Source organism: Vanellus vanellus, assembly GCF_965231255.1.
Source record: "Vanellus vanellus genome assembly, chromosome: 1".
Lineage (NCBI taxonomy): Eukaryota > Metazoa > Chordata > Aves > Charadriiformes > Charadriidae > Vanellus > Vanellus vanellus.
Window position 1 is genome coordinate 161,559,125 of NC_138905.1, and position 22,211 is coordinate 161,581,335.

Below are 22,211 nucleotides of genomic sequence, written 5' to 3' on the forward strand. Positions count from 1 at the left end.
TAAACTTCCTTAGAATTTTAAGGAAGATAAGTGTTTGTTTATATATTTATATAGCACATCTGTGCTGTGTCTATGTCAAGTACGACACTGTAAGCCTAATCCTTCTTTGCCTTTTTCTGCTTTGGCTCCTCAAGGTAAGCTTGATATTCCTGTGCTGGATGCCTCAGAACGTCCCCGCCAAATCGGGAGCTCAGCTCTTAATGGTACTCCGCTGCCTCCGACCTCTTCGAATCTTCAAACTGGTCCCTCAAATGAGGAAAGTGGTGCGAGAGCTGTTCAGTGGCTTTAAGGAAATCTTTTTGGTATGTGCCAATTATTTTGTTCTTGTTCTGAAGAAGGAGATATGCAGGAGTAAAAAGATACCATTTTGCTATAAGGTTTATGTTTTCTAATCTTTTCTCCATTGTTGCCTGTTTACTTTTCATTGTAGCTACCACTGCAGATGACCACAGAACAGGTTAAAAATTAGACATATAACTCGTTTACATTTATACTGAATAAAGCTGTTGTAATAATTCTTTTACAGATGATATTATTTGTTCAGTATATATTTGGCCATAATTACATAGGAGGATTACTGAACTAAAATCTACCCCTTATTCACAGTTCTAGTTGGGGAAGGAAGATGAGAAGTAGGGTATGGCAGCTCTGCAAGAACAAAAGTAAACCAGATTTCTGAGCTGAAAGTCTCTGCCTCCAAGCTTTTTGAGAGGCAACCAGAGACAAGGCAGTTGTTAATCACAGCTATGGATCTCAGTGTTATGTCGTTGTTATTATTATGATCATGAAGCTTTAGTATTAATAATAAATAGTAGTAGTAATGATAATAATAATAAATAGGAGTAGAAATAATAATAATAATAGAGTCTGTGATTGCTTGATCAGAACCTTATCTATTGTCTTTCCCTAAGTGATATGTGTCAGCCTAAACAACAGACATTTTATTGCTGAACAGAATACTGTATTAGGTCAGGTTGTTATCAAAAGCTAAGCTACACAATATTTGCAAGTAGTAATAGAACAAGGACAGAAAGTGTAAAGATAGTTACCATTTCATAGAGACTGTATCCTATTAAAGATATTTACGTCATAATTTGCTCATGCATATCTTAATATCTAGTTACCATTTCATAGAGACTGTATCCTATTAAAGATATTTACGTCATAATTTGCTCATGCATATCTTAATTGTAGCTATCCTGGATTTAAATATCTAACAATGGCTTACTCAGATTAATTAGTGAAGCCTGATTCAGCAAAATTGGAAGCAGCACATATTTATGTACTCGAAGAGTTCTCTTTAAAATTATTGGCAATTCTTATGCATGCAGAATTTAACAAGGTTATACACTGAGTGCAAAAAAAAAATAATTCCTTATCTACAATTTTTAGATGCTATGTTAATAATAATAATACTAATATGAATATGAATAATAACACAGCACCAGGCTACGGGATCAGAATCTAAAGTAACACGTCAGTCATGAAAGCCTTGTGTCCAGGTGTATGCTAAAAATGATCCTCCCTGCAGTTCACAGAAGGCTCTGACCCCCTTTTTCAAGTCTGCAAGAGGAGAGTTTGACAAGTCTAACTTCATCTTTACAGGTTTCTATTCTTTTGCTGACATTAATGCTTGTTTTCGCAAGCTTTGGAGTGCAACTATTTGCTGGAAAACTGGCTAAATGCAATGATCCACACATCATCTCTAGGGTAAGAACTACTTTCCTGCTTCAAAATAATAGTATGCTGTGCTCTTTTTTGCCTGCTGGGGAAAGCCAGTGGGGCAATCAGAGCTATCAACTGAGAGATGGAGATCTTGGGCGCTTTCCTGTTGAGAAGCAGGACGATGGAGGGAAGGGTGATAAAGGACTGAGGGAGTGAGGGTAAGGCTGGGTTTTCACGTAAATAAAGTAAAGCAAGTCCAAATATTTGGGACTGCCTGAAAAAGCTGTGAAATTCAGGCTGTATTAGCTGCAAAGGACTGGATGTCGCATAGAATTAACCACAGAATTAACCGTGGACAGCTTTACAGTCCTAGGTCAGCAGCTAAAAAAACAGGTTAGGCTGCTAGAGGTCCAAAACACTGGGAATGCTATGTAGGTTACGTAAAGAAAGTTAATGGTGTTTCTTACTCCATTTGGAGAAATGTCATCGTCACCTAAAGAGAGCAACGGTCTTTAGGAAAGAGGTGAAAGGCTAGGTAGTCTTGCAAAAATGAAAAGCACTCTCAGTCCTGGCAGGAGAAGGAGTTTTTGAATCCTTGATAAGATGCGCTTTTCCTCTGGGTAAAGGTTCATGACTATTAATCCCAGACCCTTCATTTATGTTTACATTGCCCCCCATCATGGCAAATGTGCTGTCTATACTGGCATTTTGGCATCTCTCACAGGCTGTTGTTTAATCTCAGACTGTGGTTTATTTCACTATAGGAAGATTGTCATGGCATCTTCAGAATAAATGTAAGTGTTTCCAAAAATCTCAATTTAAAATTAAGACCTGGAGAGAAAAAGCCTGGATTTTGGGTGCCACGAGTCTGGTGAGTTGCTACACATTGGACTATCTTTCTTCAAAAACTCAGCTGTTCATATAGAAAAGCTCAAATCTTATGGCATCAAACTGCTGATGGGGGGGGGGGGGTATTGTAAGTCTGCTCTGGTCTGAGTCAATGATATTAAGGGTAAAAATACTGGTATATCTAGTAAAAAGCCAGATACGTGACACTATTCCATACTTAACCTGCTGTTCTATTCAGAAAGCAGAAAGGAAAAAAATACCTGTAGGTGCTCAACCTGGATAGGAATTAGAGTTGATTATTATTACAATGAGAGTTATTGGCTTGAACCAAGATTATCACTTAATTGTGCTTTCATAGTATTATGAATACATCCTGAGAGCCATACATCAACAGCAGAACCTAAGAATAAATAGGAAAAGATGGGAAGAAAAATAAATGGAAATTGACCTGCCTACAGCTACCCCCAAAAAACCAATGAGGAAGTCATCCCTAAACCCAGTCTTTCTCTTCTATGGCCATCAGCCATGCCAGCTAGCATCTTCTTTCTCTTTCCAACGCAGAGAATCCTTCTGGTCTTTCTGGTGCAGTACTGCAGTAAAAAATTACTTAAGAGCTAACTTTCTGTTTATGATTAGAATTCTGATAAAGTCCATTTAATATTTCCCAACACCTGAACAGGCAAACCCCCCTCTCTTTAATTGTTTACATTTTTAAGTTGGTGGGCATTTTGCAAAATCAGCTAAACAGCCACAATAATTTTAATTGACTGTGTGCGTGGATAAAGGATGTACCAGCAGTGATAAGATTCAGAGCCATCCTACACTAATGAAATAATATGCTGTGATTTGAACAGTCAGTGAAACTCTGACATCTGCAGAAGTCTTTGTTTCTGTATGCTTCAGATAAATTCTTCCTCAAGTAAGCAAATTCAATCCTCTTCAGCTCGATCCAGAAATAAGCAAAAACTATCCTAATCAGCATAACTGTAAACTTTGGGGAATGTTTTGTTATTGCAGAAAAATGTTTTAGTGCAAGGACATTTATACCACCTGTTGGCTGTGTCAGATTTTCAAGAGCCAGATGTCAGTATAAGGACCACATTTAAAAGAAAGATCTACATCTGAGAGCTCTCTTTTTCGCTGACTGGTTGGATCTTCAGAAGCACCAAACACTTAACAATCCTTCTGGAATACAACTGCTTACCTTATAAATTCTTGAACATTGATTTGGCTCCTGGGATTATCTGTCTTGGATTGTAGAGGCAGAGCAATGTGCAAACCTAGCCCAAAGAGGGTACTTTTAATGTTCAGCTGGAAACATCCTCTTGAATCCCAACTGATACAAAAGGTCAGACATAGGAAAGCCAAGAAGATATGATGCTTTAGATCATCAGTTCCCAATGATAAGGAGCAACATTTTCTAAATAATCTCGTTGATTTTGTAGTCCAAATCATTTACGTGGGTTTGAAGCTGGTCTCCTTCATGTAAATGTATTTTAGAATTTGGCCAGTACCGTCAGATCCATTTTTTTCGTGTGTGCTGTATCTTGCTAATTTCATTGACTAAAACACTGAAATACAGCGACATGTTATAAGCTATATTACCGTGAATCAGATTCTGAGTGACAACATAAAACATATATAGGGATCAAAAGAAATTATGCCATACATATTTATTGCTGTTGCTATTTTTTGTTATTCTTGAGACAGAACTTTGATATATTTCAGAGACTTTCACACCAACATGGCAAGGTATTTGAATGTTGGTTACACTATGAAGAATCAAGGTAAGAAACAGAAAGAACAACTTTATTGCTGAAGTTACACCTATTTGTGTACTTCATTTCAGGGCAAATCCTCGGAATTTTAATTTTGACAACGTGGGGAACGCAATGCTGGCACTATTTGAAGTTCTTTCATTAAAAGGCTGGGTGGAAGTCAGAGATGTTATTATTCATCGTGTTGGGCCGGTAAGGAAATACATAAAGGTCTTTGAATTCTGCAACACGTATTTAGATTTGTTTTAATGTTTAATCATATTTTTTGTCTATTCAGATCCATGGAATCTACATTCATGTTTTTGTATTCCTTGGCTGCATGATTGGACTGACCCTTTTCGTTGGAGTTGTCATCGCTAATTTCAATGAAAACAAGGTACTGAGTGAGGTGGTTTATCATGTGTAGAACTGGCTCTGTAAGAAACCTAAAATCGTTATTACACTGTCTGCGCTACCTAGTAAGACTGCCTTTAAGGCTGACTTACCAATCTTACGTTCTGCAAGCCTGAAAGTATGGCCTCAGACACACCTGATCCATACTTGCTCAAGCCTGGGATGATAGCAATCCATCACACACTTGTTCAAAGCTGTCAGAGTTTATTTACAATGCAGACGTGTTGCCAGGTGGAGACTGAACCTAAAGCATAATGTATTTACAGATGCTCCACATTTTGCTGGTTTAGTTTGACGTAGGCATACGAGCAGGTAGAAAGACGTGTTATGCTTGTATGCGTATCAACCAACAGGTCGCGTTAGAGCCCTGCAATTGCAGTATTACTGATCCAAAGTAAAGCTGTGTGGCTTTTTCCTGTCAAACAGCAGAGTCCATTGTAAAATTAATTGTCCGTCACTCAAACAAAAAACTAACTAGTGTTCTCGGAAGAAACTGCAGTTCACGTGGGCTTTGTGGATTACCCTGAAAAGTAGAGAAACCTGTCCCCAGGTGAATTGTTACAGAGCAGCTCACGTCTACACTTCTTAAAAGTAGCATCCTCTGGATGGGACTGCAGCATATGCACTGCACGGCCCTTAATCTGACTGTTTTTTCTGAGCCTCTTATGGTGCTCCTGTGGCAGCAAGACACAATTACTAATTTTTATCATCTTTCAGTTCAAAGTGCCCAAAAATAATGAGATGTCTGTGTTGCAGCTAGCTACAGTGATATTTTTATCACTCCTGGCACTGGAGGGAAAGTAGGATTGTGTGCTCTGGGGCTTGGGGATGCAGGAAAACCCAGCGTGCTAGTGCTGGAGACAAACTGGGTGCTGGCCATGGCCCCACTGAGTTTGGCCTTCAAGAAAATCATTTGACTGCTTCTGGAAGGGACCTGAGCAGCACACTGCAGTGTGTCCAGTGTGGGCAAGCAAGGTACCATGAATTGAAGTCCAGCAGGATGCGAGCCAAATAAATAACTGTCCTGGTTTGAGGTAAAACAGGACCAGTTTTGTTCAGTAACTTTCCTTCTTAGCTGGGTCTCTCCTAACGACTGAAATTAGCAGTATATTTTGCAGACATTGTTCGCTCTCTCAGAGTGATAAGACCTATGTTTATAGCTGATGCCCAGGCATGGGATGTAGAGAGGCTCTTGCTTATACTTACTGCTATAAGAGCCAAGGGCAGCTAACTTTGTTACTTGCCCCGTTGGAGGGTCAGAAGTGTAAAAGCATAGACAGGACCCACCTGCGGAGAGGAGCGAACAGGACAGGTGGCCCAAAACTGACCAACAGGTTATTCCATCCCATCTGCCTCATGCTCAGTATAAAAGCTGAGGGATCAAAGGGTCAGCCCTCTTTCTTCAATGGCTGACATCCGAGGAGAACTCTGTCTGTTCGTCTGCCTTTGATCCCGATCCAGAATCCAGTTCCTATCTGTCACTGAGCCCAGTCTGGGACTTCCCCAGTGCCAGCCAGTGACGTGATTGTCATCCTGGGAGCTTGATATGGTTTTGTATATATTTCATTATTTCCTTTTTAGTTGATTATTAATATTTCTTTAAAGTAGTTTAGTTCCTTCTAAACTCTTAAGTCTCTTTTTCCTCCTCTACCTCTCTCTTTGAAGAGGGGTAGAGGGGAGCATCTGTCGGTCCCATCTGGGGTCCCCCACGTCCCCAGTGGCCAATTCAGCCTAAACCATGACAATAGCCTAAAACCCCTGCTGTTTGGAAGGTATTTTTATACCTGCATGATTACAATGTAATTTTGGTGAGGTGAAGTGCAGCCATTCTTGTTAAAATACGTCTGTTCTAGAGAAGAAGGAGCAATATGCTATTCATTTATTTTCTTATTCACTAGATTTTGACTACTGAATTAACAAAGCTGACATTTCTCTAGTATGAAAATCCCACGGGATTTACATAGATGCTTTTGCCCGTTCCTGTTCAGTTGTGTAATATTACTTTTCCTTCAAATGTGTCAGTGTTACACTGATGAATAAAAAATGTTTTTCAGCAAGTCTTGAAAAAAATAATCGTCAATTTATTTAAACTATTTATTTAAATTAAAGGTCATTAAAATATTATTTGAAATGCTAAAATTATTATTGTTTTTATTATTTATTTTTATTATTTATTGTTATTTTTCTCCTATAGCTATCATATATTTAGCTATGTACATTTCTGTCATGTATGTCATAGTTCATGAAACTCTACTGAGATGTTAGCTAAGCATTTCTATCATGTAAATTGTTTCTTCATTCCCCTTTACACTTTCTACATGGGTTAATTTCCTCAAAAAACTGTGGAGGCACAAGTGGAGGTGAAAAGAAGAATTATCACATTGCAGAGTTCACTCTTAAATAGCTTTTGACCACGGCTGATCAAAATCTTTCCTTTACCCTGTTGAGGTGTGCTGCATGTAGTGCTGAGGAGTGAGGGAGTGTTGCATTTCCCCTTTAGTTTTGAATGTGGTCTTGAATGTATGTCATGAATTCTGAGCCAGCTCTGTAGGCAGTGGAGAATCATCAGGAGCCACTTGCTGCTCTGGGTTGCCTTGCTACACCTACAGGCATCTACTTTTGGCCGTTGTCATAGAAAAAAAAAAAGTACCAGAGGAGCTGGATCTTTGCCCTTACTAGTCTGACTTTTACTATGCTTTTGTGATGGTAGACCTAATCATACTAAGTGCCATCAATCTCCTCGGCAGTATTTTTGCTCTTAGTTCCCACTCTTCCCATAGGAGTCACTCACAAGATCAAGTTCACTTTGTCAGCCTGTCTCATGCAAAGGCAGCTTGTGAGATTTCTTTCACAAATTAGTGAAATTAGTCGTTAACTCATAATGCGGTATTCATCTGTGTAGCTAACCATTGAATAAGGTGATCTGGGCCAACCCACAGGTTACTTTTGAAGTTATTTATCCACAGTATCAGTGTAAATCTTTCACTTGTGGTTTTTTTTTTAACGTTAGAGATATGAACATGAACCTAGGAAAAAGCCCTCAATTATACATGACTGCGTATCAGATTCATATTTCATTCCCTCCTCCTAAATATGCAGCTTTAAAGACACAGGACAGCTCATACTCATGTGGAAATGGAAAGTTTGTTTATGTTCACTGTGATTCAAAATGAGAGGGAACCAAAAAGTGTGAACACAAGACTTATAAGGATTATGATAACAGGAGATAATTAAACAATTCATCTTAGCCCAGATTGCCCCTGCATGAGCTGCCAGGGTAAATGTAGAAATCTGAAGTGTAGAGCCTGAATTGGGGTTCCCATTGTTTTCAGAAAATTATCTAACTTTTGCATTTATCACTTTGGGGTGGTTTTCACTACTTGTTTGGTTTTTTTCAAACTATAACCACCACGCTCTAGTCCCATAATCCCATATCTGAATACAAGGAAGGCATTAGTCTGAACATCAGAAAAGCTACTCACTAATAACAGCTCCCTGTAAATTACACAACAGGCACATCATGCAATATTTCTATAGAATTTACATGATACTAAAAATACAATCAGTATAAATCATTCATTAGTAATGTCCTCTGGTTCAGCTTCTTCAGTTGTTTCAAAGTAATCTCAGGTAGCTGCTGTGGCATGTAGTGTTTGTTTTTCTCTATTCTTGAATACCTGTTAATTTTTATGTATTTACTATAGATCTGAATATTACTATCTTCAGATTTGAGTTGAAAAGATTAATAGGTTAGTTAATTGTGCAGTGGGGGGAAAAATCTTGGCACAATCAACATTCAAGTAGAGTTAAGAAATGTCCAGGAACTGAAAAAAGTAAGATAGAATGAAGGTTGGCAGTTAGTCCAGAAAGAAGAGAGCAAAGCAGTCCACTATGTGAGGTTAAGTTGCATCTTCTTAAAATGAGTTACTTGGCCAAGCTATTGGTGTTTTAAGTAGATGTTGGCTTTAAAATGTTCATGGCTGATACATGGTTAGAGTAGTGTGGGGGTTGGTGAGGAGGGTCAGAGTAGGACAATTGCTGAAGGAAGTATTTTACAAGAGAACAAACAATTTTCTAAAAAAACCCAATATTTTCAGGTATGCTGTAGTATTTCATGGGAGCTGTGGGAGCTGTGGGAGCTGCAGGCCTGGAGACGTTCAACTGGGAAGTACCACAGGCAGCTCTGGGCTGGATCTTCAGCTGTCCCAGTGACAGGGCAGTAACCCAAAGTGCTCCACAACCCCTGCCTGTCACTTGCTACAGCTCCCAAGGGCCACATGTTCCATTGGCAGTGAAGATGTGATGGACTCAAGTATTATCTGGCAGTTTTGAGCTGAAGTCCGAATGCAAACACAGCTCCTCCAGCAGTCGTCCCACTCGTGGGGCTCTGCTGTGTGGTCCCTTTACAAAGATCCCACAGGTGGAAGGGGTAGTTTCTGAGAAGCAGAGCAACTTGGCATCACTATTTCTAAATGAAATGCAATGAAAGCTCTCCAAGAACATAAACCAGACACACTCATTGGGGTGAATGAGTTGCCTTTTGATTTAAGTGTTCCCAAACAGTACCGTTTGGGCCTGACGTGTGTCATAGGCATCCTGACGTCTGTTGCTTTGTCCACATCGCACTGGGAGACACCTCCTCCCAGGACGCCGTCTGGGGATGCAGCTCTGTAAAGAGATTATGTCCACAGAGAGGGAGCTCTCCTGACCTTATCAGTCACACAGCCAGCCGCAATTCCAGCGCCTACACAAGCCAATGCCGAGGCGAGCCCCAAAGATCACACCAGCCCTCGTCCGCCTCAGTGTGGCTCCGTGCTGACTGGGGGAGCAGCCGAGTGTCTGGGAGACAGGCTTATGACATTTACCTTGAAAAGGTCTCTTGTTTTTGTAACTCCAGACTCCTTCCATGAGATTTTACAGTTATCTGAAGTGATGAGGACCTCATTTTGTTTTGAAGGTCATTTAAATAACTCTGTTTGGGGTTTGCTTGTTTCTTCCTATATTATGAAAACATAGACATTACCATCTACCACCACCTGCCCTAAAGGTGTATCTCCGCCTCTCCTTGTGCTTCCTTTGTGGAGAGCTCTTGTAGATTCATAGCGTACCATTATTTTATTTCAATTACACCCCAAGCAGAAGAGCTGTGGAGAGCGGCAGTGGTCTCGTAGAAGGCTCGTTCCCCAAGAAACTGTGGCAGCACCGACAAGCCGCAGGATTTTCTGCAGCAAAGTCTGGACAAAATCGACCACTCTTTAAAACGGTGCTTCCTGGCAAATGATGTTCAGTCAAATGGAAGACCTCCTGCAGTGTTTCACTGCCCGCACTGGGCTGCTGCTACAAAGAGCAACGACTGTGCCTGCTGAGATGAGTCCCAGAAACTCACGGCTAATGCATCCAGAAATCCTCTTGAGTACCAGCTGATACTTTAGACTCCTTTACCCAAACAGTGTGTTATTTAAGGGGAGTTGCACATGTAACTTTATTTCAGGCACTAAAGGGAATGTTGTTTTCATGTTTACGGCATTAAATGTCCTAGCTTTTATATAACAAAAGCTTTATACGATTCTCTTTGTTTATTAAGGGGACAGCTTTACTGACTGTAGATCAGAGACGATGGGAAGATCTGAAAAGCAGACTGAAGATAGCACAACCTCTTCATCTCCCACCTCGTCCGGGTATCAAAGATATTTTTATTTTATTCATGTTGAGCCCTTGTGTTCGTAATTCCCCAGGAGTCTGCGATTCAAATTAAAATTGTAATCGTGAGGCCGCTAGGAGGTTGTGCATAAGTTAATGTGGAAACAGGCTCCAACTACAGATCTCTGCATAAGGCTATTAAAATCAACCCAAAAAAGGTTGTGCTTCGATGGTTTTAGGATAAGCCTTAATGAAAAAATGAATTTCTAAATGAAAAATATTTGCAGTTGGCTGTTAATGATATGAATGGAATGTGTTAACCTGACAGCAGTTGAGTGATGCACTTGCCCTACAAGTACCAAAGCCTTCATGCAACACTGGTGTTCAGTATTTGAAATTATATGTTCAGAAGCTCTATTTGATATGGAAAATTGTAGCAGAAAATTAGAAATGTATTTTGAAACTGGTAAAGGATTATTTTGCCACTAATGAGCATGGAAAATATGTCAAGAAATAGGGGAAAAATACTGTGTATTTTAACTCTCCTCCTCGAAATTTTTCTTTTTCAGATAATGATGGTTTTAGAGCTAAGATGTATGATATAACTCAGCACCCATTTTTTAAGAGAACTATTGCTGTACTTGTTCTGGCCCAGTCTGTGTTGTTATCAGTTAAGGTAATTGTGTTTCCTCTAAGTGTTTCATTATAGTAGGACAGCATGTGTTGCGCATTTCCTAACACCAATTAATGATCAGTTGAGCCATTACTGTGATGAATGTAGGGAAACATTATTTCTAGATAAAGCAATCTTAGTTGGCACAGATCACTGTAGATTAATTGTAACTTGTGGAGCTGAGTTGATTTCTGCGTTTTTGTAGACTGGTCCACTATTTTTATTTCCAGTTAAGTTGTAACTCTGTGAGAGAAGAATACACCAAGATGCCATTCCTGTCTGAATATATTTTAAATTGAAGGCTATTCATTAACAAAACCTGCAAGAAAAGTTAAGGCAATTAATAGACACTTAGTTCTGTTTAACAGCTAATAGCAGATTTTGTTTGCATTTCAGTGGGATGCTGCAGATCCAGTGACTGTGCCTTTAGCAACAATGTCTGTTGTTTTCACCTTCATTTTTGTCCTTGAGGTAAAGTAATATATTTTATGACTTCTTGAGATTAAGACTAGTATGTATATATTTCATTTTGGCTTTAGGGGTGTTGTCTCATTCTTCACTACGGCTTTTATTTCTGAACATGTATGTTTGGGGTTCTCCGTGTCACTTATCTTTAAACATGTAATGTAGAAATAAACTTTTAATTTGTGATAGTCATACTTCTCCACCACCTTCAGCTTTGTGTCCTTTTATATATGTTCAACTCTGAGCATTTCGACTTGTGTTTTGGTGAACTCAGTGAACACTTTTTCTGCAGAACATCTCAGGTTAAATTCACTCTCTACAACACAAGCTCTGTGTTGTAGCACTGACGTTCTGCTCAATCCATTTCTATTTTGCCTGGTTCTTCGGAAGAGGGTGTGTTAATCCCCACCATTCTGTAACTGTGACATCATCAAACCTCGCTCAGTTTTCTTTTGCTTTTTTAAATTATCATACTTCATGTTAACACCTTTTAATAAGCTGTGTCAAATTCCAGTATTATCTGTCCGTTGTTGTACAGATCTGGATCCTTCGTGGTAATGGTTATCTGTCAATGAGAAAATTGTCACTACAATCAGCTGTGCAAAGTGTAATTAGCCTGCTTTCGTAAGATTGGAACATAAGGACTTAAACACATTTTTAAAAGCCCTTTTTTTATGTATAAGAATATGCGTAGTGTACGAAAGCACACATTTATGGTTAAAGAAGATGCTTCCTCTGTGGTTAGGTTAGTACATAATTCTTTTATAAGTGTGTGGTGGAGTATTTTCTTTTTGGTCCCCTCTGAATAGCTGATACTGACCACTATCAGAAACAGGATAGTAGACTACGTTTCCCACTGCTCTAATCCAATATGACGGTTCCTATGTTCCAGTGATAGGTTTTGCCAGCGGTGATGAATAAACAATGAAGTGAATACCTTGTAGCAGCTGTAGCTAGAGTATGTCCGTGTTGTTGCTTCTTTTTTCCCTACCCAGGAGAAATCAATATCTCTTGAGAGACTGAGCAAACATAGAAAAGTTTGATTTCTATCATACACAGGCGGGTTTTAATTTACCGAGTAACTATGTCCTTAGAAATACTTTTTTGTCTTATACTGCCAGGGGAAACAAATACGCTTCTAGAATTTCAAAGCAACTTTGTCAGAGCCAAGAAAAATTTGTTGACTGTCTCGACAGGCAAGCTGTCACACTGTGAGCGCACAGGATTTATGGACAGAGGGAGCAGCTTTCTGCCCAGGATCTTCCCTAATGCTACATAGTCTGGTTACAGAGTCTGCTATGTACAGGGCCAGCAGACATGGTCCAAGAGGAAGGCCAAAGCTTTCTGCATGGCTAATGGCCCTGTGTCCAGTCTAAGGACTCCTGGTTCAGTCTTAAACCTCTACTGCTCACCTTACTATATGTGGTATAGAAGAACAGGAAGAATTTGGAGAGCTCACTTTTGTTGCCACACTGATGATCACATAATAAAGTGAGATGTGTTATTTGCACGCTGTGGTGTTCGGTTCAAGATTATAGACGCCTGAACTTAGGTGCTTAAATTCGACATGTGAGGTAGGTGTTTAAGCTGTCACTGTGATCAGGCGAGATGTAGGGTGAGATTCAGTTGCCTAAATAACTGAAGGCATCAAAAGCTTTTTTGGGTACCCTAGCTAATCTCCCCTTACCTCCAGTAGCCACTACAGAAGGGCAGGGATGTTTGCAGGTCTTGTGTCATCCCTGCCAGCCCCGTGCATCTATCTCCAGTATTCTAGGGCGCCTCAGCTGGCTGGATAGAGGTGAGGCAAGATACCTTCAGGTACCTCAGATGAGATTTAGAGATTCAGAGACCGTGTTCTTCATTTGGTAGTTAGGCTTCAGAAAACATTATATGGCAAAAAACTAACCAGAAAACCAGACTTGTACCTCAAAGTAATGTCTCTTTATATACAGTTTAGGTTTCAGAAATGGAAAGAATACTACTAAATGGCGGTATGGTGGAAAAATCATATAATGAATACGTGACATGTATAGCCTTTATATAGTAACAATTGACTTGCTTTGAGGTATAATATGAATTGCGTATGAGAAACTCTGGGGTGTTCCCTCTACATGCATCACCCTACCTTGATATCTGGTAGCTTTTGTGACTATTTCTTATCAGAATCTGTTCTTAAGCTTCCAGCCTGCACTCCTATTACTTGTATTGGAAATGTCAAGAACTTTGGCTGTTGTTTTTTCACCAGGAACACTGTAAGACGTACTGCCTTTACTGTTCTTAGCTTTCTTCACTTATATGCTGCTGAGTACAGACTGTGCTGAGTACAGGTTATTCGTTAAAGCAAGAAACACTTGCAATATAGGAATGCTTTTTAATTAATTCGAAATATGAGAGCTACTGAACACAATTATATTTTTGAGTTTGAATGTGTTTATGTGATTTTAGCCTGCTTATGGACAGCTGGATAGTTAGGATACTACTACCTCTTTTAGCTACATGTTATTGATATAATAATTTTTTAACTTCATAGCTTGCTTAACTATTAGAAATCTTAAGCCCGCATTCACCTCAGCAGTCTACACATTAAGCACAAGGTCTATACATTAAGTCTATACACTAATCATGAGGTGGTTGTCTGCACTGCTTCAATACTTGATGGAGAGAGACGCTTCCAGAACACTGTTCATCTCCTCGTCTCAAGTCATCTGTGGTCTTCCACAAGTACCAGCTTTCTTCCATCTAAGGGAAGCTTATTTGATCCACCTAGTCTAAGAACCTAACTTGTCCACATGAAAACAGTTAGCTGACATGAAAACTGCCCTTGGTTGTTTGAAAACAGTCATAAGGTCAACTTAATCAAACACTTTAGAGGTTCTTATAGTAAGAAATAACCATTTGTTCAGTACAGCTGAGAAAATGGTTTTATCCGTAGGTCACAATGAAGATTATTGCCATGTCACCTTCTGGCTTCTGGCAAAGCAGAAGAAATCGGTATGATCTCTTGGTGACGTCTCTTGGAGTTATATGGGTGATACTTCATTTTGCCTTACTGGTAAGATTTACAAAACAATTTCAATGATTAAGCTTGATTTTATCTGCTAAGCACCAGCAGTAGGATCACTGCCATACATCCAGATAAACTCTTGGGAGTTTAATAAGGCTGAAATATGGCTGAAACAAATTAAGCTTGATGCTAAGAAGGAATCCTTGTCTTGAGCAGTAATGAATTTCAAAAGTTGTCTGATATGAGATTGAGTCTGTAAATGTGGTAAAAAACTGAACTCTTTGGAAATGGTGTGAGCGAGGAAAGGAAGGAACCTGAAGAGACTGAGAGCTCTTGCCAACAGCAGTCTCATGAGCAGCAAGAAAGGTGTAATGCATGAAATCCAGATAGGAAAGAGGACTGGAAGAAGGCATAGATTCAGAATTGCTGAACAATACAATCTGTCCCAAACCCAGCAGTGATTTTGGACCACTGGTTTTGATTAAGAGGCTATGTTTAATCCTAAAAGGCATGGAGGAGAGAGGATGAAATCAGCTCTCCTTACATCTCATCCCTGTTTTTTAATGGCGGCTACACCCCTGGTTCCCTTACTTATGAGGGAAGGAGAAGGGATGGTTGATGCTTGTCACCAATCACAAGTTGTGGAAGTCACCACTCTAAAATGGCTCTTGTCTGCCCCAGGCTCTGTTTGGAGGAAAACGTGTCTTGTGTGGCTAGTCATTTTGCCCTGACATTCACAGCTTGCTCCCTGCTGCTGAGTAGCTTGGAAAGCCTGAGGAGTTTCTGTAAGCCAGCAGCTGCCTAGACAAGTAGACTGGGGCTGCTGGACATAATCACAGCCCAGCTAATAGAGGACTGAAGGGTTTTTTTGCTTGAGTTATGGGGAGGTTGGTTTCATGTTTTTCAAGTGGTAGAGCATCTTTTGTTCATTCCTTACTGCTCTACTGTTAATGAAATATTTGTGCTACTACTTTATGATTTATCTTATATCAAACGGCAACTGCCCTACATTATTAAAAGACCAATTATCCTGATCTTTCCATGAAATCCCTGGGGGACAATGTATTAAGTCTTCTGTGTTTCTGTTCCAGAATGCGTACACGTACATGATGGGGGCATGCGTTATTGTCTTCAGGTTTTTCTCAATTTGTGGGAAGCACGTAAGTATAAATTAGGAACTACAACCATGGCAGCGCTCATGTATAGATTAAAGGACTAGTTGCTATGCATCTCTAGTGCACATTCTGTACGGCTCCATTTTATATGCCAAAAAAAAAGGAGACTTCAAGCAGCAGTCTCCAATTTTACATGCTGTCTTTAAAATGTCAGGATTTTAGGCACATTGTATAATAGCACTGTATTATGGTTACTGGAAAAGCTGCATTTTTTACCAAAAGTGCAACTGCAATACCACACAGGTTTTTAAAAATGCTCTCTAAAACTCTGAACATACATTGTGCTACTCTCAGTCCTTGCCGGTGTGGTGTGATGTGCATGCTATTTATTTATTTTCTTTGCAAGAGTAGTGGAGTGGTAGTTGATCTTGTTATGATAGTCCTCTCTTACAGAAGTTTCCTCCTCCAGAGCGCAGGTCTGTGTCCTGTGTCTCTACAATGTATGTCCTATCACAGTAAAGGATTTCTGTTCAGTTGAAAAAAAATATTGCGCCAAGATATTCCTCTGGAAACACTGAGATGGCAACAAAGCAAGTCACTTCTAAAGTTTACATTTCTTTTGTGTTTCGATTTGCTCTGGTGTAATTGAGAGCAGGCTGGCAGAATAAGCATGGGCAGAGAACAAACACATTTGTTTAACAAGTGGTGACACTCTGCATTCTCTTGCTGTAGAACTTTTTAGACTATCCAAACATTTTCAGCGAAGTATGACATATTAAAGTAAATGTGATAAAAAGGCTGCTACACTGGGCTGCTGGGGTTAAGAACAGTAAGTCAGAGGGTTTGTTCAGTAAAGATAAAAAGTTTTCCTTCAATCAAACTACACAGAGCCTGTAGATCCTTAGAAGTCAAATGAAAAATCCTTGCTTCTCCTATGCAAACAGGCTGAGTGATTCCCTTCAAAGCTTTCTGATTGATTCTAAAGGGTTTTTTTAAGGTTTTAACCTACTCATTTGTGCTTTCATGTTAGGAGCTGCATCAGTTTCACTAATTTATCTGTTGTTATGCGATGTGATGTCTAAAAGTCAGCATGAGTTATCAGTGGCACGATTCTAAAGAAAACTGCTACCTTCAGTGCCATTAAAGAGAATATTCCATAGTATCCAACGTGGTTAAGGGTGTTAGGGCAATCTAGAGCAATAACTTTATCAAGGGTAAAGTGTATACATGCATTTACTCTATCAAGAGTAAAATAGGCATGCATGGGAATGTAATATCTATTACTTAGGCCTAGTGCCTGTGTGATCTCCAAAATTATGCTCTCTTCGTAAGCTTTTTTGCCAACTTGTGTGAGAAATTAACTGGTTTAATCAAGCTGTGCTGATCTTAAGGAAATCCCCTTCTCTATACATCAACCCATTTCTTTAGGTAGGCTGCAGTGTCTGTGATTTCTAGCTAACAGTTAGCATCACTTTCACATAAGCCCAAAGTAGTTTACTATGCCACTGCAATGCTAATTTTGATACTTCTGGAGTTTACTGATCCTAGAATATTATAGTTAAGTTTATGCTGTATTATTGCTGTATTATCCTACACTGTCTTATCCTATATATACTCTTTGAGGAGCAAGATCTTGACCTTGTAAATTAGGCAGATATGCTGATCTCTTCAACAAGTTAAAAGCACACTGTATTTCAGAGGAAGACACAAAATGTTCCGTTCCAACCAGATTCGTAATGTACCGTTTCACTGGGCTCATCCATTAACGTATATGTGTAAAGAATTCGTTGTCAAAATGGCAAGCGCAATCAGTCTCTTTTCCCTTTTATCTCTGCTTTCCTGAATGGCGTCATGGATTCCTTTTTCTCTGTCCTTCCAGGTGACACTAAAAATGCTACTCCTTACTGTGGTTGTCAGCATGTACAAGAGTTTCTTCATCATAGTGGGCATGTTCTTACTGCTTCTTTGTTATGCTTTTGCTGGAGTGGTTTTATTTGGTACAGTGAAATATGGAGAGAACATTAACAGGTACAGTGTGTCCTACCTCATGGGGGTGTCCTTTAAACCATCCGAAAAAAACACGTTCTGCTAGACAGAAGTTTATGTGTGGTAAAAACTAGACAAGTCTCCAGGTCTAGCTGAGGAACTCTAAGCAGAATTTCTGATAGGAGACACTGAGCCATCTTTCCTGCCCTTGTGCATTGGACCAAATGACACCCGACCCAGCCCAGAGCAGACAGAGCTGTCCTTCATTATGCCAGCTGGAATAGACTTCAAAGCAGCGCTGCACTAGCCACAAGCTGCTAAAACACAGTTTGCCTACTACACCTTATCAGCATCACCCAGGAACAGGATCCGTATACCAGGGTGATACAGAGGGGACGGTTCTGTGAACTGGCTGTTAACTGGAGATTTCCCAATAAATAACATCAGCAGCCTTCAGGAAGAGAATGGAGACAGGAGATAGGGTCTGGCCCTGAGTCTGCTTTTGCTCTTTGATAAAATGAGCCAAAATACTCAGACCTGTGTCTGAGCTAACGTTCAGTTATTATATCTATCTTAAATCATGGAATAAATAATTCAGTGAGATCATTCAAATAATACTGTAACTATTTCCAGTTTAAAATAGTAGAGCAGTAGAAAATGGAAATGATTTGCATTTTTTTCTTGCTGACGTTTTAATTCTGGGACGTGAAATTCTCTCTCTCTCTCTCTTATTCTTTAAAACAGACATGCAAATTTTTCATCAGCTGGCAAGGCCATTACTGTACTCTTCAGAATAGTTACTGGAGAAGACTGGAACAAAATTATGCACGACTGCATGGTAAATACAGTACGGCCAGAGATAAAGTAGGCGAGAAACAGGAGACACCCTTGCATCTCAAAGTATTTCCAGTATCTTAGCTTTGTACAAGGAATGTTGTGATTGCCTTTATCTCTTCAAGAGATACAATGTTCGCTATACCTCAGAACATGACACACAAATTGCAGTTCCAGTCACACACTCACAATGTAGTGTTTCATGGAGCTAGTTATTACATGATTTTAAAAAAAAAAAAAAAAACGAAAAAGATGTTTTCAGAATTGGAAGTGCAGTAACTCGCTTTTCCACTGCTTTGGCTGTGGCACGTTGATGTTTCAGGTTAACTTTGTCTTTAATGCCTGCACTTTGGCTCATTCCCTGTGAGCGGTAGGCTTAATGACCTCAAAATTTGTCCTGCAACCATTTTCTTTTGCCCAGGTAACTTTCTGTCTGTGGTTTCAACTGTGATGAAAATCATATTCCTTTCCTTTTTAAGATTAATGGGCAGGGAAGCGTTTTGAAAACCACCACATCTCAGAGCACCAAGCTGTTTCTTTACAGTGGCATAATGCACAATGTGCCTTATGTGTGGTAGGGAGATCCAGGCCTAGGCCTTTTTTGACATACCTCTCTCTGTTTTCTGATTTCTGACTGCTAAAGGAAAAACAAAAAACTGCCCACAGTAATGCCCACAGCATTATTCCCTAATTTTGAAGCTTTAAAAAAATATATATAAGTATTGTATTGATTGCAGAGAAATTAAGAATCTCTTTTTATGATTGATTGACTTTGTTTTCTTTTGTTTTGAAGGTTCAGCCTCCATTTTGTACACCAGATAACAGCACCTACTGGAAAACAGACTGTGGAAATTATGCTGGTGCTCTTATGTATTTCTGTTCATTTTATGTCATCATTGCATACATCATGCTAAATTTGCTTGTTGGTAAGTGAAAATATACATCAATAACAAAAATGTCCATCTTGGCATGTAGTATGTTAGATTTGAGTCTGTTATGTTATTCAGGTATGTACCTTCACTGTTACCTTATACGCATATGATGGTTTTGATACTTCTCTGGCATGGTGTATGCTAAAACTCAGGAAGTTTGGGAATGAAAGTTTTTTGAACAGAGATGTGTTGTATTTGTAGAGTATAGTTACGCTCAGAAATATTATTTTCTGAGCTTTTCCTTTCTCCAGTTAACATTTTTCCGACATCATTGGAATTCTTCTAATTGATTTTAGAAGATTTTAGATTAGGCATCTCACCAGCATTTAAGATACAACTTTTAAAAAGTGAGCACAGTGAATATTGCTGTAGCGTGACAGTCTATTACCGATTCAAAATCCTGGTCTACACATACAGCTAAAGGCATTTATTAGTGTGAACTTTGCACAACAGAATTCATATTCTGTTGAAATTCATTGTTGCTTGTAGAGATTAACCAGTTAGAATGCAACTACAGTCTTTATTTATAGCATATTTTGGTTTTGTGGTTTTCAGCTATCATTGTGGAGAATTTCTCGTTATTTTATTCAACCGAAGAAGACCAACTTTTAAGTTATAATGATCTTAGGCATTTTCAAATTATATGGAACATGGTTGATGACAAAAGAGAGGTAAGAAACTTGATAATAAGCACAGAAATCCAGTAAGTCTACATTTTTCCTTGAAAAAAACATATGGGGAAAACAAAATGCACTGACAAAACTCACTGAGCGGTTATTGTTCAGGTTGTGAAAGTTCAGTGAGCATGATCTAACACTGTTCATGGCCCTTCAAATACTAAACCATATTCTTTAATACTGTGAAGTACTTATAATAGCAGATTTTAAAACAAATGTAAATATTCATAGGATCAATACAACAGCATTTTTCCTCCCAGCTCTCTGAGACTTGTTCCCTTGGAAGTCTACAGACTCACATCCATTTATGTGCCTGATCTTCAGAAGGACTTTGCTGAGATTTTGGAACAGTCTCCTGTAAGATCCTCACAGAGAACCTAATAAGTATGAGCTGGATGAGAAGATGATGAGGTGGACTGAACACTGGCTGAATGGCCAGGCCCAGAGGGTGATGATCAGTGGCACAGAGTCTAGTTGGGGGCTAGTAACTAGTGGTGTACCCCAGGGGTCAATACTGGGCCAAACCCTGTTCAACATCTTCATTAACGATCTGGATGATGTGGCAGAGTGCACTCTCAGCAAGTTTGCAGATGACACCAAACTGTGAAGAGTGGCTGATGCAGCAGAGAATTATGCTGCCATCCAGAGGGACCTAAACAGGCTGGACAAATGGGATGACAGGAACTTCATGTGATTCAGGGAGGAGAAGTGCAAAGTCCTGCACCTGGGGAGTGCAGGACAACCCCAGGTACCAGTGCATGTTGGGGGCTGACTGGCTGTAAAGCAGCTTGGCAGGAAAGGACCTGGGAGTCCTGGTGGAGACCAAGTTGAACATGAGCCAGCAATGTGCCCTTGCAGCAAAGAGGGTTAATGGTATCCTGGGCTGCATTAGGCAAAGCATTGCCAGCAGGCCATGGGAGAGGATCCTTCCCCTCTACTCAGCATTGGTGATGCCACACCTGGAGTTCTGGGTCCAGTTCTGGCTCCTCTCATCCACAGAGATGTAGACATACTGGAGAAAATCCAGCAAAGGGACACAAAGATGATGAAGGGCCTGGAGCATGTATCCTATGAGGAGAGGCTGAGAGAGGTGAGACTGTTCAGCCTGGACAAGAGAAGGCTCAGGGGATCTCATCGATTTATATAAGTACCTGAAAGGAGGGTGCAAAGAGGAGAGCACCAGGCTGTTTTCAGTGGTGTTCAGTGACAGAACCAGAGGCAATGGGCACAACCTGAAACACAGGAGTTCCCTCTGAGCATCAGGAAACACTTTTTCACAGTTAGGGTGACCGAGCACTGGCACAGGTCCCAAGGGAGGTTGTGGAGCCTCCGTCCTTGGAGATATTCAAAAGCCATCTGGACATGGTTCTAGGTAACTGGTTTTAGGAGGCCCTGCTTAAGCAGAGGGGGTCAGATAAGGTGACCTCCAGAGGTACCTTTCAACCTCAACCATTCTGTGATTCTGGTATGAGAAGAGCACCTAGGAGACTGAGCTGTTCAAATGCCTACACAATTTAAATCATCTGAATGATTCCTGACATCACTAAGATTCGAATACGAACGACATTATAGTGAAAGAAGTTGGTTGCTTGTAGTTGGCACATGGCTGTGCTGGAGATGGAAGCTAGTCTGTTGTGATGGAAGTGGAGAGTTCTGCATCCATTGTGCTCAGCACTGACCATATCTCTCTCTGATGTGGAATAACACATTACAGCAAAAATAGTTCCTGTCAGGCTCATTTAGCACAACAAAATATTTAAAGAGTATGGATACCACAGTTTTGGAGGGAAATACTTTCAGTCCTAATTTTTTAACAGCAGATCAAAATTGTTGTCACAAGAAGTGCAACATGTGCTAGGTTGACTCTTAGAGCAGAAGACCTTTGAAAAGCCAGTAAACTCCCAACATTGTCCTGTCCAAAGATGCACACAGATGGGGAGAGGTTTACAGCCAGGTTTAGGCCTGGCTGTGAATGTTTAAATTATACTTTAATTTCAGTTTTTCAAAGGCAGCTCTTTGGATATAATTCTCATTACAGATTAATGCAAATGGAGGGACTAAATCCCTAAGCAATTTTGAACATTTCTGACAAAATTACCAGTACAGATTCTCATTGTGTATCAGTCAAATAACAGCAAAGCCTTCCATGAATGTGCTGAAGAGCTGGCTGCATGTGTATATTCTTCAGTAATGTATTCAC

At 39.8% G+C, this 22,211-nt stretch overlaps 1 protein-coding gene across 2 annotated transcripts in view; it reads left to right on the plus strand.

The window, feature by feature from the left end:
• Nucleotides 1-22,211, plus strand: part of NALCN (sodium leak channel, non-selective) — a gene marked incomplete at both ends in the record, with an annotated part of 351,928 nt that overhangs the window by 322,759 nt on the left and 6,958 nt on the right. For both annotated transcript variants that reach the window (XM_082482102.1, XM_082482103.1), the window contains 14 exons: nt 135-302; nt 1,606-1,710; nt 2,430-2,536; nt 4,364-4,484; nt 4,570-4,668; nt 10,270-10,363; nt 10,895-11,001; nt 11,395-11,469; nt 14,396-14,515; nt 15,559-15,627; nt 17,462-17,610; nt 18,313-18,406; nt 19,196-19,328; nt 19,890-20,005. In XM_082482102.1, coding sequence (XP_082338228.1) covers nt 135-302; nt 1,606-1,710; nt 2,430-2,536; nt 4,364-4,484; nt 4,570-4,668; nt 10,270-10,363; nt 10,895-11,001; nt 11,395-11,469; nt 14,396-14,515; nt 15,559-15,627; nt 17,462-17,610; nt 18,313-18,406; nt 19,196-19,328; nt 19,890-20,005 — 1,557 coding nt within the window. The remainder of the gene's footprint in view (nt 1-134; nt 303-1,605; nt 1,711-2,429; nt 2,537-4,363; nt 4,485-4,569; nt 4,669-10,269; nt 10,364-10,894; nt 11,002-11,394; nt 11,470-14,395; nt 14,516-15,558; nt 15,628-17,461; nt 17,611-18,312; nt 18,407-19,195; nt 19,329-19,889; nt 20,006-22,211) is intronic.